Source organism: Loxodonta africana, chromosome 1, assembly GCF_030014295.1.
Source record: "Loxodonta africana isolate mLoxAfr1 chromosome 1, mLoxAfr1.hap2, whole genome shotgun sequence".
Lineage (NCBI taxonomy): Eukaryota > Metazoa > Chordata > Mammalia > Proboscidea > Elephantidae > Loxodonta > Loxodonta africana.
In genome coordinates, this window is record NC_087342.1 from 101037806 (window position 1) to 101059343 (window position 21538).

Here is a 21538-nt window from a genome sequence, read left to right on the forward strand (position 1 = left end):
TAGCTTCTACCTAGTCAGCCTTCTTGGCCCTGCCCTCATTATCTTCAACATATCTTTTTGGGGGGAAACATATCAACCCCTAACAGGGTCGCACATTTTTATTTTGTACTGGGCCTAGCAAATTATGTAGCCAGTCCTGAGTAGGCATAAACTAATAAATATACAGACATTTTATACAATATTATTATTAAGGTTGAATAGCTATATTGAACTTTCTTCAGCGTAAACAAAGAATATGAAATTATTTCTGGTATCCAAGAAACATTTATAAAAACTGATCCCATTCAAAACTAAAAGAAAACCTTGGTTAAATTCCCAAAAGGAAAAGTTCCTGGTGCTTCATTCTCTAATTATAAAAAAAAAAAAAAAATAGTACAACAAGATTAGAAAGTTTACGTTAAAAAAAAAAAAAAAACAGCCACTTCTATTCAGAAAATTATGAAAATAATCTAGTTATCAAAACTTTCGTAATGTGGACAAAATAGTACATTCATGTACTTACGTACAAAATTTAAGGAAAGCAAAATGGAGCTAATAAAAATAACGTTATAAATTGGAGATGAGAAAAGCAGTATTAGTGAGTGAATCTAAGAACTGGTGCTTCTCAAAGACAAAATACAAGAGATATGCTCCTGGAAAACCTAATCAAGAAGATAACATTAAAAAAACAAATGAGAATAGAGAGAGTCTATATAATCCTTATAGTCACAGATGTGTAGATTTAAATAATTAAAACAAAAATTCACACAGATGTCATGTAAACACATTAGGAAATCTAAATGAAATAAAATTTTTCTGAGAAAAGGAACTACATTCAAATAAGTCAAATATTGAGAAAGAAAATGGGAAAGTTATCAAAAAATTACTCCAGAACGCTCTGGGCCTAGATTACTGATTAATTATATTAAGCTTATAAGAAAGAGGTAATTACTATACGATAAGGCTTAGAAAGAAATAATAATTACTGTTCCATTACAAGCCCAGTAGTGTTTATCACAGCATCATTTATAGTAATTAAAAATATAATAGTTAAAAATGTGGGAAAAAATGAATGTCTGAAAGTAGGAGAAAAGTAAATAGTGATATGTCTAAGTTATGGATATCATCAAGTCGTAAAACTAATGTTCATGACAATATTTGAAGTATGTGGTAAAATATATTAATATAGTTGGTAAAAAACAAAAATATCAGTGAACTCTTAGCAAAACATTCACGGGTTATCTCTGGGTAGCATCATGGGTAATTTTTTTCTCCTTCATACACATTGTTGTATTTTCCATGTTTTCTATGTTGAACATGTAGTACATTAATAACAAAAAGGAAAAAAAAAACTCCAGTGAAATATCTCAAAGACCCTCTACTTCTCTAGCTGTGAAGACTGAAACAGGTGTCTTCCAAAGTACCATGGAGGGCAAAAATTACATGATTTTGTTACTATTTGCCAGTTAGAATCACATGAACGTTTTGTAGAGCTAATTCAGTTCTCTACTAACCAGCTCTTCTTCCTTTTCAGGCTAACCTGGCAAAGCAGGAGGGCCGTTTAGCAGTTGCTAACGCTGAGTTAGGGAAGGCACAGGCACTGCTGGATGAAAAGCAAGCCGAATTGGATAAAGTACAAGCCAAATTTGATGCAGCAATGAATGAGAAAATGGTGAGATGAAATATATAAAATCAGCAAAGCGATGTAATGAAACTTTACAGAAGTATGTGTTGTCTTTAGGAACTAGGCAAATGTTTATGACGAAAAAAGATTCACCTGAGTGCTGTCCATTACCTGTTTTTGGATCTTTGGCACTCCCGAGTTCTGTTTTGTGTTTTTAATATTTATGTATCTGTGAAAGTAAGATGTGGTATAACATAGAGACTGCTGATTTTAAAGTTTAAAAATTGGATTTGACATCCAGCCCAACCACTTATATTAATTATGCAGTTTAGGGCAAATTACTTAACTTCATCTGTAAAACAGGGATTCTAATACTACCTTAGGAGCCCGGGTGGTTAAAGCCCTTGACTGCTAAGCAAAAGGTCGGCACCAGCCGCTCAGTAGGAGAAAGATGTGACAGTCTGCTTCCATAGAGATTGACAGCCTTGGAAACACTATGGGGCATCTCTACTCTGTCCTGTAGGGTTGCTGTGAGTTGGAATCGGCTCTACAGCGACAGGTAATATACTACCGTACAGGGTAGACTGTCAACCATGGTGGGCTGGTGAATGTTCAACAACTGGCTTAGGGGGTGGGATCGCCCTGATTTATAGTGCTTGCTGATTTCTGTGTGTAAATACTCCCATCACTGCTATTTTCAAGCTACCAATGTGATGAACGCAAAGCTGGAAAAAGATGCTCAGCAGAATACAGAAAAAGTCTGACTATAGTATCTTCACCGTAGGAGTACAGCGGATTTAAATATCCTCAGAAGCATAGATAAATAGTAAAATGTAGTAAATATTTACAAAATGATGAGTTTTGAGTTTTTATTACCTTTTTTAAAAATGTAATTTGCTTAACCATAAGTTTATATAATTTTTAACAATCCCATTGCCATTGGGTAGATTCTGACTCATAGCGACCCCATAGAGTTTCCAAGGAGTGGCTGGTGGATGTGAACTGCCAGCCTTTTGCTTAGCTGCTAAGCTCTTAACCACTATACCACCAGGGCTGTGTTTAACAACTAGCTCACCTATCTTCTGAAAATATAACAGTTGGCTCTTGCGAGCTGGTACAAACTGCCTGCCACACACCACAGGTTGTGAGTTTTTTTTTTCTGGGAAAAAAAATGCTCTATAAACTGCAAAGAACTCAGGATTGTCATTAAATTCAAGACTTAAAGTAGTGAATTTTATTTGGTTCTATTTTGAAACTATTTAAAGAAATACTATTTTAATTTGTGTTCTATGGGTTATCTCATACAAAATTGCTTTTCTTGAAATTCTGTAAGGCAAAAATAACTATATTGTGATGTAAATCAGTGAATGATCAGAATTTAATACGTAAGTTTTCACTCACGTTTGTGTTTTTAGATTATATTTATTTTGAAAATTCAGACACTCCTTTGTGTATTTTTATCTGTGAACGTAATAGATGCTTGAGTAAACATTCTAGACAGTTCTTTGAGACATTCTCCCTTTATGAATGTAGGATTTGCTTAATGATGCCGACATGTGCCGGAAAAAGATGCAGGCAGCTTCCGCTCTCATTGATGGACTGAGTGGAGAAAAAGTCCGGTGGACTCAGCAAAGCAAAGAGTTCAAAGCTCAGATTAATAGGTACAAATTCTAGTCCTTATTACACTAGCTTTCCTTCTTAGTTAGTCATCACTCCAAGTGCAACCTCTTTGTGACATTGAAGAACAAAAAAATCCAATTCCAGAATAAAGTGTTTTTCTCCTTCATGTCCGTATACCCATCTCTGACTCCCATCCTCTAAGGTTAAGTGCTTACACCCAAGAAAGTCTTTACAGCTTAAATTACACACTCTCAGTAAAACAAAGAGTAAGTAAAATGTCCTAAAACATTTTTTTCATGCCAGTTTTGGTTCAGCAATGTGGGTGTTCAGTGTAAGAATGCTTCTGATGTTGTTTTGCTTTTTCATAGCAATCTAAATACTTGTTCCAGTTCTCTACTCTTCACTTCAGTGATTTTTGGTAGTATGGATCAGTGGTTCATTCTTCATACAAGAGTATCTTGTGCTGGTGTCTGTTGGTGTCCTCAGAAAACTTAAAAGAGAGGGGGCAAAGGGAAGAGTAGGAGAATGGGCAAGGCGGGCTGAAGTTAGTCTTGTTGGGACTTCGTTTCATCATGGGTAATAAGTTAATTAAGGCTCTTTTTTTAGATCCATTTTTCTTATGAACTCATAGTAGATTTCACAGCATGATTTAAACACAAAGACTGAACCCGAGCAGGGCCAGCGAGGGGATGGGTGAGAAGAGGATACTTTCCCACTAGGAGTCAAGGCTCTGAACAAGCAGGCTTTAGTAGGGAGCCTTCTTCCTGTTCCCTGACTCACCCCAAATATGCCCAGTCCGAGCTTCTTTTGGGGTTGTGGGCTTCCTTTTGCTTTAGGTCTTTCCATATCTGGTCACAAAGTGTCAAGCAGGGAGCAAGCAAGGTTTTCTCGCAGTAACAAAACAAAGCTGCACTGTGGCCTTTCAAACTGCTTAATGGAATAGCTTCAAATGCCTGTCTAGAGACTGACTTTGGGGAGGGGGCTTGTGTGTTTTTTTCTCAACAGACTGGTAGGTGATATTCTGCTGTGCACTGGATTCCTTTCCTACCTGGGTCCTTTCAATCAGATATTTAGGAACCTTCTGCTTAAAGATCAATGGGAAGCAGAATTGAGAGTGAGGAGAATTCCTTTCACTGAAAATTTGAATATCATTTCAATGTTGGTGGATCCTCCAACAGTAAGTTTTAGTTTCCTAATGATATTTGAATTCCAGTCTCATTTTATTTCTTACTAAGAAACCAAGTTATACCTTATCTTTTTTTTTTTTTTCATTTAATCAGGAAGATTGTTTTGAAAAGTCTTGATTTACTTGTGGTATACAAGTTCCTTTACATTTTCAAACCAGTCACACTGCTGTGAACTGAAAGAGCACTTGGTTACAGGCTTGCTATTATTGAGCTCCTTTTATAAGCCTCCATTAAGTACACCACTCCTATTAAGTCACACTTAGTTTCAAACATTTTAGGCAAATATAGGCATTATCTAGGTCAGAAGTGCCTGTGTTAACCTGATTTTGATCTTTAACCATCTCGTTTAGCATTCAACAGCATAGTACAATAGCGTGTCCTGGCATCACTGAGTCATCTGTGCCATACTGACCTTCCTTGCTGGGCATTGGGTGGCACTGTCATTTTCCGTATATCTTACAGAGCTCACATGGTAATAAATGCTTGCCAGGCAGTTTGTATTTATTTATGAGCTGCTTGCCTGGTGTGTAAATATGCTCCCCAGTTGTTGCTTCCTTAGGGTTGCCAAGCTATTAATTTCATGTTATTTGTACTTAAAAATTAAAAAAAAAAAAAAACCCACAATCTTTTCCAATTCCAGCAATGTTGAACCCATCGCTTATAGGGAATAGATTTTGTGGGAGAGATGCACTGGACCCTGGTGAAGCAAAGTGGGCCAGGGAATTCTTTATTAATGATGGCCTTTGGAGGTCCTAGGCTCATTTAATGAAGGTAGGGGCTGGTTGGCTCCTTGGATATCAGGGGATTTTATTGACCATGTGGAGGGAGGCTGGCAAACCACTGTTAATTTGGAGGAGGAAATGTTGACAACAATTTCGTTGATGAGCTCCTGCCAATATAATATCTCCTAAAATCTAATTTCCTTAATTTCCTGCCTTTAGCTCTGCAGTCACCCTAACCCCAGACAAGCAGAGCCAAAAGGCAGGAAGAGGAGTTTCAGGGCTTCTCCCTTGGAGTTTATCTCGTTCTCTGAGATCTCATTGTATTCATTACTCCACTAAATCCAGCCAACCTGCATCCTCCCACCCCCTCAGTCCCACCACATTTTAAGCCCCCGTGTTCTCTAAATGTTCAGCAACCAAAATCTCCAAACCTGGTTCAGTATCAATCACCTGACATTTCCTCGTTAAGTATGAGAATACAATGCAAAGGGCTAACCCTAGTCCTTAGTTATTAAGGAAAGGATTCACTAGATCATAAATTTGTTTTTTAAAGTTAATGTTACTCATTTCACATTTACAAGTTTGTTTTTTCCCTAGGTACCAGTTGCATAGTTTCAAAGAAAAATTATGTCTAATTTTTAAATTCTTTTAAAATGTGATACTTTTAATTACTGATGTAAACCTTCTTGTTTTTCTTTGAATGGTCGTATCCATTTCCTATCATTCAGATTGGTGAGTGGGGACTGCAGGGATTACCAGGAGATGACCTCTCAATTCAGAATGGCATTATTGTGACAAAGGCCACCAGGTACCCACTCCTGATAGATCCACAAACTCAAGGCAAAACTTGGATTAAATCCAAGGAAAAAGAAAATGATTTGCAGGTATGTAGCATTAAAAAAAAAAGCATTTAGTGCATGGAAAGTAATCTTAAAATCATGAAATTTCCCCCAAATTTCAATTGAATCTGCCAGTGATAAAGTTGTCATCTCTATGATAAATGCTTTCTCATTTACGTGCTTGAGTTTTCTCATAGCAAATTGGCACAAAGGCTCTGATTATTTTTTCTCTTTAGCACTCCCTCTTTTTTTTTTTTTTCATGCTTTCCCTCTTCCTCTCTCTGTTTCCGTGGCTCTGTTGCATTTGCCAATGTTGGATGTAGCTTTTGTTTGGGGGCTTGGGTTTGGGCTGATAGGAAAACAACAAAAATAGAACTTGGTGATCCCTTGGTTCAAGGCCATTTGCACCAACCTAGCACAGACACTTGGTGTTGCATTGCCTACTGGAGTGCAGTATTGGAGTTAGAGTCTAATAAGGTGAAGTAAAGGGTCTCACAATAGCCACAACGATGGACTCACAACATACCAGAGATTCATACTAGTGATTGTGAGGATGGCACATTACAGGGCAGCTTTTTGTTCTGCTGTACTTAAGGTCTCAGAGTGGACTTCATGGCAACCAACAACAACAACAATGTTGTTACTTTAATTAACGTGTTTTTTATTATTGTTTTCTGAGCTTCATTCTTGAGGCTCTTGTCAGGAGGGGTGGGGGTAAAGAAGGTCAGGATTCCAGCATTCCTGACTCTCATGGGAATCTTGTTAACATTGATATTTCAGTTCAGCTACCAGTATGGACTACTCATGGTTTATTCTGTTCCCAGAGTTCTAAATTTTGTCCCTCCATCTTTGTGCTTATACTCCTTCTACTACCCAAAATATCTTATCCATTTTACTGCCCAATCCACCCACATTCTGTATAAAAATCTGAAATAGTTCTTCAAAATCGCCATCCCATACTGCCGTCATCAAGACTTTTATATGTCCTTAGCTTAATATAACCCTTCCTGAATCTTCACAAAGTCTTGCTTCTATTTCTTGTGTGGGCTTAGACTCTGTCTTGATTTTTTGTTCTTTGTGTATTTGTCTTTTATCTCTGTGTTGTGTGTTATCTCTTGAGTTGGTTCCAACTTATAGCAACTGTGTGTACAACAGAACGAAACACTGCCCAGTCCTGCACCATCCCCACAACCATCGTTATGCTTGAGCCCATTGTTGCAGCCACTGTGTCATTCCATCTCATTGAGGGTCTTCCTCTTTTTCGCAGATCCCGTATTTGCCAAACATGGTGTCCTTCTCCAGGGACTGATCCCTCCTGATAACATGCCCAAAGTACTTGAGATGAAGTCTCACCATCCTTGCTTCTAAGGAGCACTCTGGCTGTATTTCTTCCAAGACAAATTTGTTTGTTCTTCTTGCAGTTCATAGTGTATTCAGTATTCTTCACCAATACCATAATTCAAAGGCATTAGTTCTTCTTCGGTTTTCTTTATTCATTGTCCAGCTTTCACATGCATATGAGGCGATTGAAAACACCATGGCTTGGGTCACGTGCACCTTAGTCCTTAAAGTGACACCTTCGCTTTTCAACGCTTCAAAGAGGTCTTTAGCAGCAGATTTGCCCAGTGCAATGTGTTGTTCGATTTCTTGACTGCTGCTTCCATGGGCAGTGATTGTGGATCCAAGTAAAATGAAATTCTTGACTACTTCAATCTTTACTCCATTTATCATGATGTTGCTTATTGGTCCAGTTATGAGGATTTTTGTTTTCCTCATGTTGAGGTACAATCCCTACTGAAGGCTAGAATCTTTCATCTTCATCAGTAAGTGCTTCAAGTCTTCTTCACTTTGGTGGGCAAGTTTGTGTCATCTGCATATCACAAGTTGTTAATGAGTCTTTTTCCAATCCTGATGCCCCGTTCTTCTTCATACAGTCCTGCTTTTTGAATTATTTGCTCAGTATACAGATTGAATAAGTATGGTGAAAGGATACAACGCTGATGCACACCTTTATGACTTTAAACCATGTAGTATCCCCTTGTTCTGTTCAAACGACTGCCTCTTGGTCTACATACAGGTTCCTCATGAGCACAATTAAGTTTCTGGAATTCCCATTCCTTGCAATGTTATTTAAATTTGGTGTGATCCACACAGTCAAATGCCTTTGCATAGTCACTAAAACACAGGTAAACATTTTTCTCGTTTTCTCTGTTTTCAGCTAAGATCCATCTGACATCAGCAATGATATATCTGGTTCTGTGTCCTCTTCTGAATCTGGCTTGAATTTCTGGGAGTTCCCTGTCGATTTACTGCTGCAACCGCTTTTGAATGATCTTCAGCAAAATTTTACTTGTGTGTGATGTTAATGATATTGTTCGATAATTTCCGCATTCTATTAGATCACCTTTCTTTGGAATAGGCATAAGTATGGATCTCTTCCAGTCTGTTGGCCAGGTAGCTGTCTTCTACATTTCTTGGCATAGATGAGTGAGCACTTCCAGTGCTGCATCTGTTTGTTGAAACATCTCAATTGGTATTTCGTCATTCCCAGAGCTGTGTTTTTTGCCAGTGCCTTCAGTGCAGCTTTGACTTCTTCTTCTTCTTCAGTACCATTAGCTCTTGATAACGTACTACCTCCTGAAATGGTTAAATGTCAGCCAATTATTTTTGGTACAATGACTCTGTATTCCTTTCATCTTCTTTTGATACATCCTCTGTCATTTAATATTTTCTCCATGGACTCCTTCAAAATTTATCTCTACTATACCATAAACTTCCTGTTGGCCAGCATTATGGTTTTAGTCGTCTTTATATTTTCCACACAGTTCTTTATATAGAGCAGGAATTCTGATATTTATTGAATTTAAATGAATTAAGAAAAGCGTGTAATCATTACGGGAGAAAACAGAAAAACTCGTGATCATCTTGATAAGTGTAGATCAAGCACTTAGTAAAATTCAATACCCATGTATAATAAAACTTCCAGCAAACTAAGATGGGGGGATTTTTCTTAAACAGATAAAAATTATTTACCAAAATCCTACAGAACCTGTAAAGAGAAGGAAATAAAAGGCATATAAATATTAAAAAAAAATTAGAGCGGAACAAATGAAACTGTTATTATTTGTAGATGTCATGAATATGTATATAGAAAACCTAAAAGAATCTTGTCTTAGTTACCTAGTGCTGCTGTAACAAAAAAATTCCTACAAGTGGTGGCTTTAAAGAACAGAAATTTATTTTCTCACAGTTTAGAAGTCCAGAAGTCGGAATTCAGGGCCTGGCTCCAGGAGGAGATCTTCTTTGTCTCTTTCAGCTTTCAGTAGCTGAAAATCCTGATGTTTCTTGGCCTGTAGATGCATTCACTGTGTGTGTGTCTGTCCTCATACGGTGTCTTCCCCCTGTGTCTCTATGTCTATCCTGTTCTTTTTATAACTCAGAAGTGATTAGGCTTAAGACCCATCCTACTCTGGTGTGATCTTATTAACGTAACAAGAATCAGTTGCCTTCAAGTTGATACAGCATAACAAAAGAAAACCTCTATTTCCAAATAGGGTCATATTTGTAGGCACAAGGCTTAGAATTTCAACACATTAGAGACAAACCATTAGATCTAGCAAGTGAATTTAGCATGGTTGCTATTTTTCTGTTCGAAAATACACTTGTGTAGGCCTTGTGTAAAGTTCCTCCTGACTTAGCAGCCCATAAACCAAAAACGAAACCAAACCCATTGCCGGCAAGTCAGTTCTGACTCATAGCGACCCTACAGGACAGAGTAGAACTGCCCTGAAGCGTTTCCAAGGAGCAGCTGGAGGATTGGAACTGCCAATCTTTTGGTTAGCAGCCAAGCTCTTAACCACTATGCAACCAGGGCTCCATAAGACCTTTTTATTCACCTGCCTTTGTCCACCACTGATCCTGTGAGTCATCAGACATACAACAAAGGTACCAGGATTTTTGTCAGCTCCAATGTGGAATGGGCTTTCAGTGGCAAGCAGACACTGCCTAGCACTCAGGAGCACACCAGAGATATACTACCTCATTAATACTTCAGAACATAGTGTATCATTCCATGTTTACCTAGAGAATCCAGAGAAATCCTAGAAAGGATCAGGGAGACTGAAAATGGAGGGGAAGATGAAAAGAAATGGCATCCATTTCCACAAACTTCTTAAGGAACTGTGTTGCAGAGGGAGTGCACTAATGGGGTATTACAAAACATCCGTGTTTGTGAACTGAGTTTCCTGGATCCAACTCAACTGTAACCTTCCCTTGCTCCATTTCTGTTGACTCCCCTGGCTGTTGGTCCCTCTGCTCATCTTATTTTTACAACCTTGCCTGGGTCGTCTTAGCCAAAGCATGCTCCTGCCTCCATTGGCCATCAATGCTACTGTTTTTCCTGATCATGGCCTTGTCTCTCCATTTCATCGTTAAGCTCATTGATAGTCTCCTTCCCAATTCAATCCAGTCCCAGAGACCTTCTTGAGGAAGTAACAGAAATATGCCAAAGTCACTTCTTTATTTTAAAAACCATCAGCTGCTGAAATGAAAGCAGATAGAACTGCATTCTCTTTTGTTCAGAAAACATTATTTGCACATAAACACATGCACAAACACACACAAATGAAAAGCAAAGCACGTTTTCTGCATCCAGGGCTGCACTTCACCTCGGTAGCGTTGTCAAGGCCACGTTTGATGTCATCTCCAAGACCTCCAGCTATGGCCTCTGGAAAGGGCATGTGTTTACCAAGTCTCCCTGTAATGTGGTGGTGGTGTCAGAGCCTGTCTAACTTCAGGAGGAGGAGAGAGAATAATCAGCCCAAGGCTGATCCCTATGAGGTGAATGTCAGCCATACCTCCACTCTCCAACCTTTCAGACACCAGCTGTCCTCCCCACAGCACTCTCTACTTCTCTGGTGCATTTGATCATTTATTGCAACAGAACTCACAGACCATACTCCTAATGATGGGATTTTTGAGGGAAGTAACAGGTTACAAATCAGGATCAGGATCAACTTGGAAGTAACAGCAACAACTCAGGAGACAGGAGACAGCTTTTAATCAGGACAGCGTCCAACCTCTGAGCTCCTTCTCGGCCATGCCGCAGGCAAACAGGCCTCGCTCTAGGCCTCTTCCCTGATAGAACAAGCTCCACCAGCAAGTGCCCCTCTTTAGCCCACCAACAAGTGCCCAGAGGCACCCTACTCTGCCAGGAAGACTCCTGCCCAAAGGTGCTCAGCTCTCTCACTTAGTGGGCCAGGGAGCCTGCTGCAGCCATCTGCCAGTCCCATGCTGCTGCCAGTCCTGTGCTACAGCCGTCTCATGCTGCTTCCAGTGTTAACAGCTCTCTTTCCCTTCTGCTCTAGCAGGTTCTCAGGGCAGGGACCTCAGGTCTAAAGGATGTATTCTGCTCCTGGCTCCTCTTCCTTCTGTGGGATTGGCCTTTTGAAGCCTACTGGGATGGCAAAACTGACCAATTCCCTTGGTAGGCCAAAGGTACCTTATTTGCATAGTTACTGTCCAATCCCTACAAGAGTTTCATACACTTTATTTACATAGTCCCAGCCAATCATTTTGTGAGAGTTTCAACCATGGCTAGAAAGGCCATATGAAAACAATTCACTGTACCACATTCCCTATCAGGAACTCACTGAACACCTTGTAAAGACCCACAGGCTGTGGCAGTGGCTACCACATAGTGTTTTTATACAAGAAAGATCTCATGAATTACACCTGTAATTATGATGCCAAGATGTTATTGCAAGTTGATAAAAGTTATTGCAAATGGTTAAAAATAATCTCAAATAAACTGATAATATGAAAATGATTACTTTGGAAGGAAGTCACAAAACAAGGAGTTTACTCCTTGGGAAATGGAGCAGGACGTAATTAAATTTAGTCTTATTGGGACCTTGTTTTGTTGTGGTTAATAAGCTAATTAAGACTTCATTTATATTTATTTTTCTTATCAAACTCAGTCTTTTATAGCACATCACTTGTATAAATAAAACAGCTTTCTTCATGTGCAGAATTTTTGTTTTTGTTATTTCCTTTTAAATCAAGACAGGACAGAAGTAGACTTATTTAATTTTTCAATTCTACATGTTTTTGTTCCATAGCAAGTAGAGACTTTTTTTAAAAAGTCCACAGTCCTAATTATTTTCTGTCCCAGTGGATTCTTCCTCATGCCTTAAGGTCAGCATCCCCAATAGCTTAACGGCAATAGTTGAGTTCAGGAGATAGAGTATAAGGAGGTAGAATAGAGAGTTGAGGAGTAAGCCTTTGGGGCTCCTCACTTAGACAGTGGGAGGAATCATAGGAGAAGTAAGTGTTGAAAGCCAACTGGCTCATGCAAAGATCAACCAGCTCAGTATGTCTTTTTTTTTTTTTTAACTAAATACAAACATTGACCTAAAAATGGGGGACCCTGTCAGGCACTCAAAGTTCTAATTTTTTTTAAAGTGCAGGAATATATAGGGTAAATTTATAATCGTTTATCACCACTTGCCTGTCAATTTGATGTACTCTAGTGGCTTTGTCCTGCTGTAATGCTGGAAGCTATGCCACCCATATTTCAAATGCCAGCTGAAATACTCATGGTGGACAGGTTTCAGCAGAACTTCCAGACTAAGACAGACTAGAAAGAAAACCCTGGTGATCTACTTTAGAAAATTAGCCCATGAAAACCTTATGGATCACAACAGAGCATTGTACAACTCATTTGCTTTGGACGTGTCGTCAAGAAGGATCAATTGCTTTAGGAGGACATCATGTTTGGTGAAGTAGTGGACCAGTGAGGGTGAGGGAAACCCTCAGTGAGATGGCTGGCAAAATATCTACAATGATGGGCTTGAACATGCTGATAGTTGTGGGAATGAGGCAGAACTGGGCAATATTTCCTTCTGTTGTACATAAAGTCGCCATGGGCTGGAATCAGCTCAACGGCAGCTATCTATCTATCCGTAATCTTTCAGGTTGACTTTATGCAAAGTATCATTTTACCTTTGTTACAGACAGAGTAACTGTATGGACCCTTGGTTTGACTCTGTATGTTATTTCTGACATTCTTATGTTTAATTTTTATTTATCACTTAATTATTCATCCTACAGGAGTCCTGAGAAGATGAATGCAAATCACAATTATGCGGGTTACTCTGTTTTCTCTGAGTTGTTGTTGTTATGTAAGTTTGAAAGGATTCATCCTTGATTACTTCTCTTCCATCTCTCAGGAAGAAAGCCCTGACATTCCATCTAAGGAGTGCCACCTTGTTCTCATCTATCAATCAGAGACCCCATGATACATCCAGTGCTTCAACAAAGTCATAACTCATTAAGCTTCAAAAATTACTTTTTCTTTGCTGCTTTTATTGTTATAAGCAAGACTCCCTATAACAAAAAAAAAAAAAAAAACCAAACCCAGTGCCATTGAGTCGATTCCGACTCATAGAAACCCTATATTGCCCTTAAAATTCTTATTCATCTGTCCAGTGAATTCCTTGGTTTCTGCTTAGGAATGAGTACATTCTCTATAACATTTATATATTTTTGGGCTCTTTATTTTTAGGTGACATCTCTGAACCACAAGTATTTCCGCACACACTTGGAGGACAGCCTTTCCTTGGGCCGACCCCTTCTCATTGAGGACATTCGCGAGGAGCTGGATCCAGCCTTGGATAATGTATTAGAAAAGAATTTCATTAAATCAGGCACCACCTTCAAGGTGAGCATTGTAAAAAAGAAAAGAACAATGGTGACATCTACTTATCCTTTTAAGCATAGCAGCAAAAGCAGTTTCCTTCAGGTGGTAGCATTTGGAACTTTGGAAAAAAATTATTTCCAAGCTGATATTCAATGTTTCCTTTTATCTTTTTATAGTATCTAAAAAATGCAAGAGAAGAGAAATATCTTGGTAAGAGTAGCCATTTAGATGAAACTAACATATTAAGAAAACACGTGTCTGGTCATAACAATAATGTATTAGTGTTACACACAAAATATATATATTTTAGCAATGATGAGAAAATTGATTTTGCAAGATACATATGCATATATATATATATATATTTATGTATATGAGGCCGGCAGCTCAAATTCACTAGCTGCTTGGTGGGAGAAAGATGTGGCAGTCTGCTTCCATAAAGATTACAGCCTCGGAAGCCCTATGGGGCAGTTCTGCTCTGTCCTATAAGGTCGCTGAGTCAGAATTGACTTGACAGCAACGGGGTTGGTTTTGGATTATGAGTCGGGTTTTTTATATATGGTGGTGCAACAGCTGCTCAGAGCTAACTGAAAGGTTGGCAGTTCAACCTACCCAGCGACTCTGTGGGAGAAGGACCTGGCAATTCGCTTCTGTGAAGATTACAGCCAAGAAAACCCTATGGGGCAGTTCTACTCTAGTACATGGGGTAGCTATGAGTCAGAATCTGCTCAACAGCACCCAACAACATGTCCCTGGGTGGCACAAACGGTTAAGCAGCGGGCTATTAACCAAAAGGTTGGTGGTTTAGCCCACCCAGAGGTGCCTCAGAAGAAAGGCCTGGCAATCTGCTGCCAAAAGGCCACAACCATGAAAACCCTACAGAGCGCAGTTCTATTCTGAAACACATGGGTTCGCCATGAGTCGGAGTCAACTGGTTTGGTTTTATACACACACATACATGAAAACTTGGATCTTCTCACTAGAAAAAATGACATTTTAATAAAGTCTATAGACATTGATTTGTTCATTTCTCTCTTTATTAACTTTCAATCTAAACTCATTGACTTTCCTGGAAGCTATGGGATACTGTTCCCAATTGTTCATGATAACATGAATTGTTTTTAGTTTGTTTCTTTTTTTAATTGTTGTTGTTCTGTACCTTCAGGCTTCTTTGGTTTTATTTCTTGATGAATGTCAGCATTTCTGATTGATTTTTTCCACTTTGGACAACTTAATTGCACAGCTATCAGTGAATAAGTGAAGAATGGAAGTTTTCTCAATAAACAAAGACAGATTTACTTAGAAAAATTTTCTTTATAATGTGAATTCTTTTATGTGTCGTATTTAACATGTCAGAGGAGGTTGTGGAATCTACATTCCTGAAGGTCTTTTAAAGATCCCAGGGTGCCTCAGAATGTTTTAATGTTCTCCACAATGTGGCGTGGTATTCAACTATGTACAGGATTAAGATTTATTAAAAATTTAGGTCATTTTTAAATGTTATAATTTCCACTTGAATTTTAGATAGCAAAACAAGTTATTTTTCAATATGTTTCTGTAGTAGGAAACAATTTTCTCAAGTGGGTAAGAACATAGCAGCTCCTGTACTGTAACAATTGACAAGAATGATAAATACAAATCAACAAAGCACTTATTAGAATTTTAAAGTCAAATCTTAGATGCATATGAGTTTTCCTTTATTCACCATTTCTTTTGGACGCATTTTCATTTAATTTGCTTGGTGTCGTGGTTAAAAACATCTTAAGGCAGGACCACAAATCAAATTATTCTAGATTGGTCAGTAATTACAATTTTATAAATTTCCTTCACAGTTCATTCTAGCTGCATAGCACTTACCTTTGGTAAATTCTTTCCTAAATTGAGCCTACATTTCTTGTGCTCTCCTTGAAGCTGTTTCTAATTTTACATTTGAACTGATGTAGGTGAAAGTTGGTGATAAGGAATGTGATGTCATGGATACATTTAAACTTTATATTACTACAAAGTTACCAAACCCTGCCTTTACCCCTGAGATCAACGCTAAGACGTCCGTCATTGACTTTACCGTTACAATGAAAGGGCTTGAGAATCAGTTACTAAGGAGAGTAATTCTGACAGAGAAACAGGTAATCACTCTCTCAAGGTAAAGAACTTCTGCTTATAACATAATCTTTGGAAATGTATTCAGAAACTGCTAAGTATATGGAAAATAAGAAATTAAACAAATCATCTCTATCCTTATTAGCATAAAGAAATACTCATTTTGCAGTCTCAATTCTTGCCAGAAACCATCATAACTCACCTGTCCTCCAACCCCAAACACTTGCATGCACACACGCACACACACACACACACACACACACACACACACACACACACACACACACCACTCTTCATACTTCTATCTGTAAGCCTTTGATGTGCTAATTTTCATGAAGGGAGCCTGCATCTATAGTCCTATGGATGGCCCCAGGGACACCTGGAAAATTCAATAAAACAATGACCCCAGAGAAAAAGAATTGCTCTGAATGGGTATTTTAACCACTGTAGTAATTTCAACTACTACAATCTTTATACAGGAGAAAACCCAGTGCCATCGAGTTGATTCTGACTCATAGCGACCCTATAGGACAGAGTAGAACTACCCCATACAGTTTCCAAGGAGCACCTGGTGGATTCGAACTGCCGACCCTTTGGTTAGCAGCCGTAGTACTTAACCACTACGCCACCAGGATTTCCTTTATATAGGAGACGTACCTTACTTTAGTTTAATGAAATTTGTACCTGAGTGGGGATATTAATTAAATATAATTGAGGGCTCTAAGGAAACAAAGAACAACTCCAGATTGGAAGATTGATACAAGATTATATATTTGTATAAACAAATACATTTGCATAACACATGAGAATGTTTGTATTAGCTTAAGTATAATTAATTTTCATATTACAGATGCTATGAAAAGGCAAGGTTAGAAAAAATAATGGTAGAGAGGCATAAAATGAGAGAACGACAAAAAGAGAGACAAAAGAGGAATGGCCAGGAGAGGAGGACAGGGAAGAGATACAGGTGGCCACAAACTTGAAGGAAAGACATTAAAAAAAAACAAAAAAAGGGAGAGAGAAATGATGCAGACACCCGAGAAATAGCACAAATCAGCGAAATGATAAGTAAAATTCTAAATAGAAATGGTTAATGTCTTAGTCATCTAGTGTTGCCATAACAGAGATACCACAAGTAGATAGCTTTAACAAAGAGAAATTTATTTCCTCACAGTCTAGTAGGTTACAAGCCTGAATTCAGGGCGTCAGCTCCAGCGGAAGGATTTCTCTCTCTGTCGGCTCTGGAGGAAGGTCCACGTCCTCAATCTTCACCTGGTCGAGGAGCTTCTCAGGTGCAGGGACCCTGTGTCCAAAGGACGCGCTCTGCTCCTGGTGCTGCTTTCTTGGTGGCATAAGGTCCCCAACTCTGCTTGCTTCCCTTTCCTTTTGTCTCTTAAAAGATAAAAGGTGGTGCAAGCCACACCCCAGGGAAACTCCCTTTACCTTGGATCAGGGAGGTGACCTGAGTAAGGGTGGTGTTACAATCCTACCCTAATCCTCAACCTAAAATTATAATCACAAAATGGAGGACAACCACAGAACACTGGAATCATGGCCTAACCAAGTTGATACACATTTTGGGGAGGACATAATTCAATGCATGACAGTTAACCTCGGGGGCAGGACCTTGAAAGGCATCCTGTTTGATGGAGTGGAAGGAGCACAGTCCTGGTTTGACTTTCATTAGCTGCCTGATCTCAGTTCCCATCACACAACCTATAGGTTATACAATCCAGAAGGGTATCAGTCCTACTTCCATGGCCAGGCAGAGAGGGCACTGGCCCCTCAGTCCATTGCCTCTGTCTCCTCTCAGGGTAATATGATTCACTGTTGGAAATTAGTCCTTTGTGGTCCAACTGGTGTTGTTGGTCTCTTCTGAGAGGAGTCCTCACTGGTCCAGAACCCCTGTGCAGGCTGCAGTAACCTCCAAGGCAGGTCGCTCCACTGTCTAAGGTAGGCTCCCCTCTTTGTCTCCAGAACATCCCACCCCCTCATTCTTCTTAGGCCTTAGCCTCCCCTTCAAGAGATACACTAAGATGCACCATACCAGCCTTTCTTTGGAAATTCCTTTGGTGATTCCAAGGTGATTTTCCTGGCACCTCTCTTGCTGAAGAAAACAAAATGCACATTTTACATGCAGGAGGGCACCCTGCTACGTGATATTTAATCCAGCCATCCTGCTGTTACATCCCCATTTTAGAGATGAACAAACGGAGGCCCACAGAGAATAAGGGTCTCACCTGTAACAGCTCATGGTCTTTCCACCCTGCCTTCCCTCCTAGATGAGCCTTGCAGGTCATGATGTAAAACTTGTGTTTACTATGCCTGCTTTTCCACATCATGCTTAGAAGGAATTGCATTTTGTCCGTGTAGTCCTATGCTACCACCCAGGAATGAAAGTGAAAACAATTCATTAGACATTCCCCTACAAATACAGCCATGTTCGTCATCACCACCCCATCAAATACTACAAATCAGCTAATGCAATAACGCTGGTCTTAGAGTTAGAGGACAAGGGTATTAGGCCTGTCTCTGCCAGTAACTAGCTGTATGTGTCATTTTGGGGTGTAATTTGGAATTAATATTCCTGGGTCCTCAGTTTCCCCATATTTAAAAAAAAAAGTCGAACTAAATTCAGAGCATTTCAATTTAACGAATATTTATTGGATTGAATCCCTTCTCTGCAAAGCTTCAAGATAAGTGAATAGGACACAAATGAATACACAAATGAGTAGGACAAGTTCCTGCCCTCTAGATGCGCAGAATCTGGTTGGAGGGAACCAGTCTACAGGCAGGTTGTGATAGTAGCCACGGCAGACGTGCAGATGAGTGCCGTGATTGACTAATTGGTTTAGGAAGACTTTCTGGAAATAGTGCAATTTCTGAAGCAGTCTTTCAAGAAACGTCCTTAAATAAATAGTTGTAAAATAACCTTCTTTTAACACAATTCTAAGTGTAATGTGTAATTTTGTATTAGACCAGAAAAAATTACTCCGAAAAACATTATTGAGACAAATTGAATTGAGACTCTATATTAAGTACCTCTATATTGGGCAAATCTGCTGCAAAAGATCTCTTTAAAGTGTTGAAAAGCAAAGATGCCACCTTGAAGACTAAGGTGCACCTGACTGAAGCCATGTCACCTCATATGAATGCAAAAGCTGGACAGTGAATAAGGAAGACCAAAGAAGAATTGACGCCTTTGAATCATGGTGTTGACGAAGAATGTTGACTATACCATGGACTGCCAAAAGAATGAACAAATCTGTCTTGGAAGAAGTACAGCCAGAATGCTCCTTAGAAGCAAGGATGGCGAGACTACGCCTCACATACTTTGGACATGTTGTTAGGAGGGGTCAGTTCCTGGAGAAGGACATCATGCTTGGTAAAGTAGAGGGTCAGTGAAAAAGAGGAAGATCCTCAACGAAATGGATTGAGGCAGTGGCCGCAACAATGGGCTCAAGCATAACGATGATTGTGAGGATGGCACAGGACTGGGCAGTGTTTCATTGTGTTGTACATAGGGTCACTATGAGTTGGAACTGACTGGATGGCACCTAACAACAACAACAGTGAAGTAAGAGTATTGTGTCAATGTTAAATTTACTAAATTTGAAAACTGCACTGTGTTTATGCAAGATAATGTTCTGGTTCTTTGCCGAGGTATTTAGGGGTAAAGGATCATGACATCTCCAAGTGGTTCAGCAATAGTAATAACAATAATAACAATTAGTATTATAGAGAAAGTGATCAAGCAAAATACTGATATATGAATCGAGGCAAAGAATATAGAAGAGCTCGCTGTACTGGTCTTACAATTTTTCTGAAAGTTTTTCAAAATATAATTTTTAAAAAGATATTATTTACGTAGAAAAAAAGATGTACCATCTAAACACTGTATAAGGGACGGAAACCCTGGTGGCGTAGTGGTTAAGAGCTCCGGCTGCTAACCAAAAGATTGGCAGTTCGAATTCACCAGGCGCTCCTTGGAAACCCTGTGGGGCAGCTCTACTCTGTCCTATAGGGTCGCTATGAGTTGGAGTTGACTCAACGGCAGTGGGTTTGGTTCTTTGGTTTTGGTATAAAGAATGGCAAATACAATGGAAAATGGATATGCATTGGCAACTGGCTGTGCCGAACAAGGCACCTGGCATTCCTCCAGATTCCAAACCAAGAGCTTACATATTGTGCTGGGTAGCCCCTTGGTTTTCTGGTATTAGTACCTCTTCGTTGTGACTGCAAATCAAGTTAGCATTTCTCACAGAGGCAATGTGGAAACAGGCCTAAGAGAATAAATCAAGTTAGCATTTCTCACAGAGGCAATGTGGAAACAGGCCTAAGAGAATGGGGCCCTCTTAATAAACTTAGAGCTAGGAAGACAGCTGGGGGTAATTGGGCAAAATGATTTTGTGGGTTCTTCTCATGCATATCAGTACACGTGCTGTGGGAACTTAATGCTCGTGGGCACAATTTTTGAAAATTATCCGGAGAAACAAAAATACGGATAAGTAGATTTGGCTAACAATTGTAATTTCTTCTGTCATTGGAATGGCACTTTGATTTAAACATTTTTTAAGTGATAATAAATAATTGGCATATTAATTGGTAATTACAGTTCTTATGTTATTGTTCGTTTAATAACAGGAATTAGAGTCGGAGAGGGTTAAACTTTTGGAGGATGTTACTTTTAATAAACGGAAGATGAAGGAACTTGAAGATAACCTTCTCTATAAATTAAGCGCTACAAAAGGTATTGTGTTAATGCGAAGTAATCAAGTAATGGATTCTGAATAAGGATTCCTTGTAAACTCTCTCCAGTGTCCTCGTGATTATAGATGTGAGGAAATAGCCAAGTCATCGGTGCAAAAACAAGCGAGGCAATTTCCATCTAGACATTAAAGAGTGTGAATGCTGGGAATCTGAGTTTTGAATTAGCAAATGGTGGCTGAGCGTTTGAGAATAACGGTTTTCTTGATATAATTGCTCTCTCCTGAGAAAAATAAGGGCTCCCGGCAGAGCTAGGTAACTCATAATAGGCTAATTTGCTTGCCCAAAGGAAACTAATGTGCTCAATCTATTTTTTTTTTTTTTCCTTTCCTAGATTCACTCTTTCATTTGGTGCTGAAATGCAATTACTGCAGTGTGTTATGACGTGTGTAATCAGTGTCAGAGGTACCGGGCACCAGAGGCCCAGGTCACTCTTGACTTGACCTCCCCCTTAGAAATCAGGGATGGATTCTTTTCTAGGGTGGGGTAGGGCAAATAATCGTTGCCACACCTCAGTTTGAGGGAACTTACTCTCTCTGCCCTGGTGGCACAGTAGTTAAGAGCTCAACTGCTAACCAAAAGGTTGGCAATTTGAGTCCACCAGCTGCTCCTTGGAAACCCTATGCGGCAGCTCTGCTCTCTCCTATAGGGTCACTATGTGTCGGAATCGACTCAGTGGCAACAGATTTGGTTGTTGGTTTCTCTCTCTGCAATATATATAAAAGAAAAATTTATCTGAAGAAAATACATTTAATGAACCTGATATTGTAGGCAAATTACAGCAACCTACAGTTTACCCTTTATTGGTGTTAGTTTCTGTCGAGTTGATTCCAACTCATGGGGACCCCACATGTGCAGGGTAGAACTATCCCATAGGGTTTTCAAGACTGTGAACTTCTGGAAACAGGCCAGACCCATCTTCCCAGGAGCCCCTGAGTGGGTGTGAACGGCCAACCTTTCGGCTAGTAGTCAGCTGGGTAACTATTTGCCCCGCCCAGGAA

The 21538-nt window shown here is 39.4% G+C and overlaps 1 protein-coding gene across 1 annotated transcript in view; it reads left to right on the forward strand.

Moving 5' to 3' along the window:
• The window catches only part of DNAH8 (dynein axonemal heavy chain 8), a 347089-nt gene that overhangs the window by 233876 nt on the left and 91675 nt on the right, over positions 1–21538 (forward strand). Inside the window, exons 67-73 of the mRNA XM_003404207.4 lie at positions 1514–1651; positions 3137–3264; positions 4229–4400; positions 5861–6016; positions 13536–13691; positions 15614–15796; positions 20415–20520. Coding sequence (XP_003404255.4) covers positions 1514–1651; positions 3137–3264; positions 4229–4400; positions 5861–6016; positions 13536–13691; positions 15614–15796; positions 20415–20520 — 1039 coding nt within the window. The remainder of the gene's footprint in view (positions 1–1513; positions 1652–3136; positions 3265–4228; positions 4401–5860; positions 6017–13535; positions 13692–15613; positions 15797–20414; positions 20521–21538) is intronic.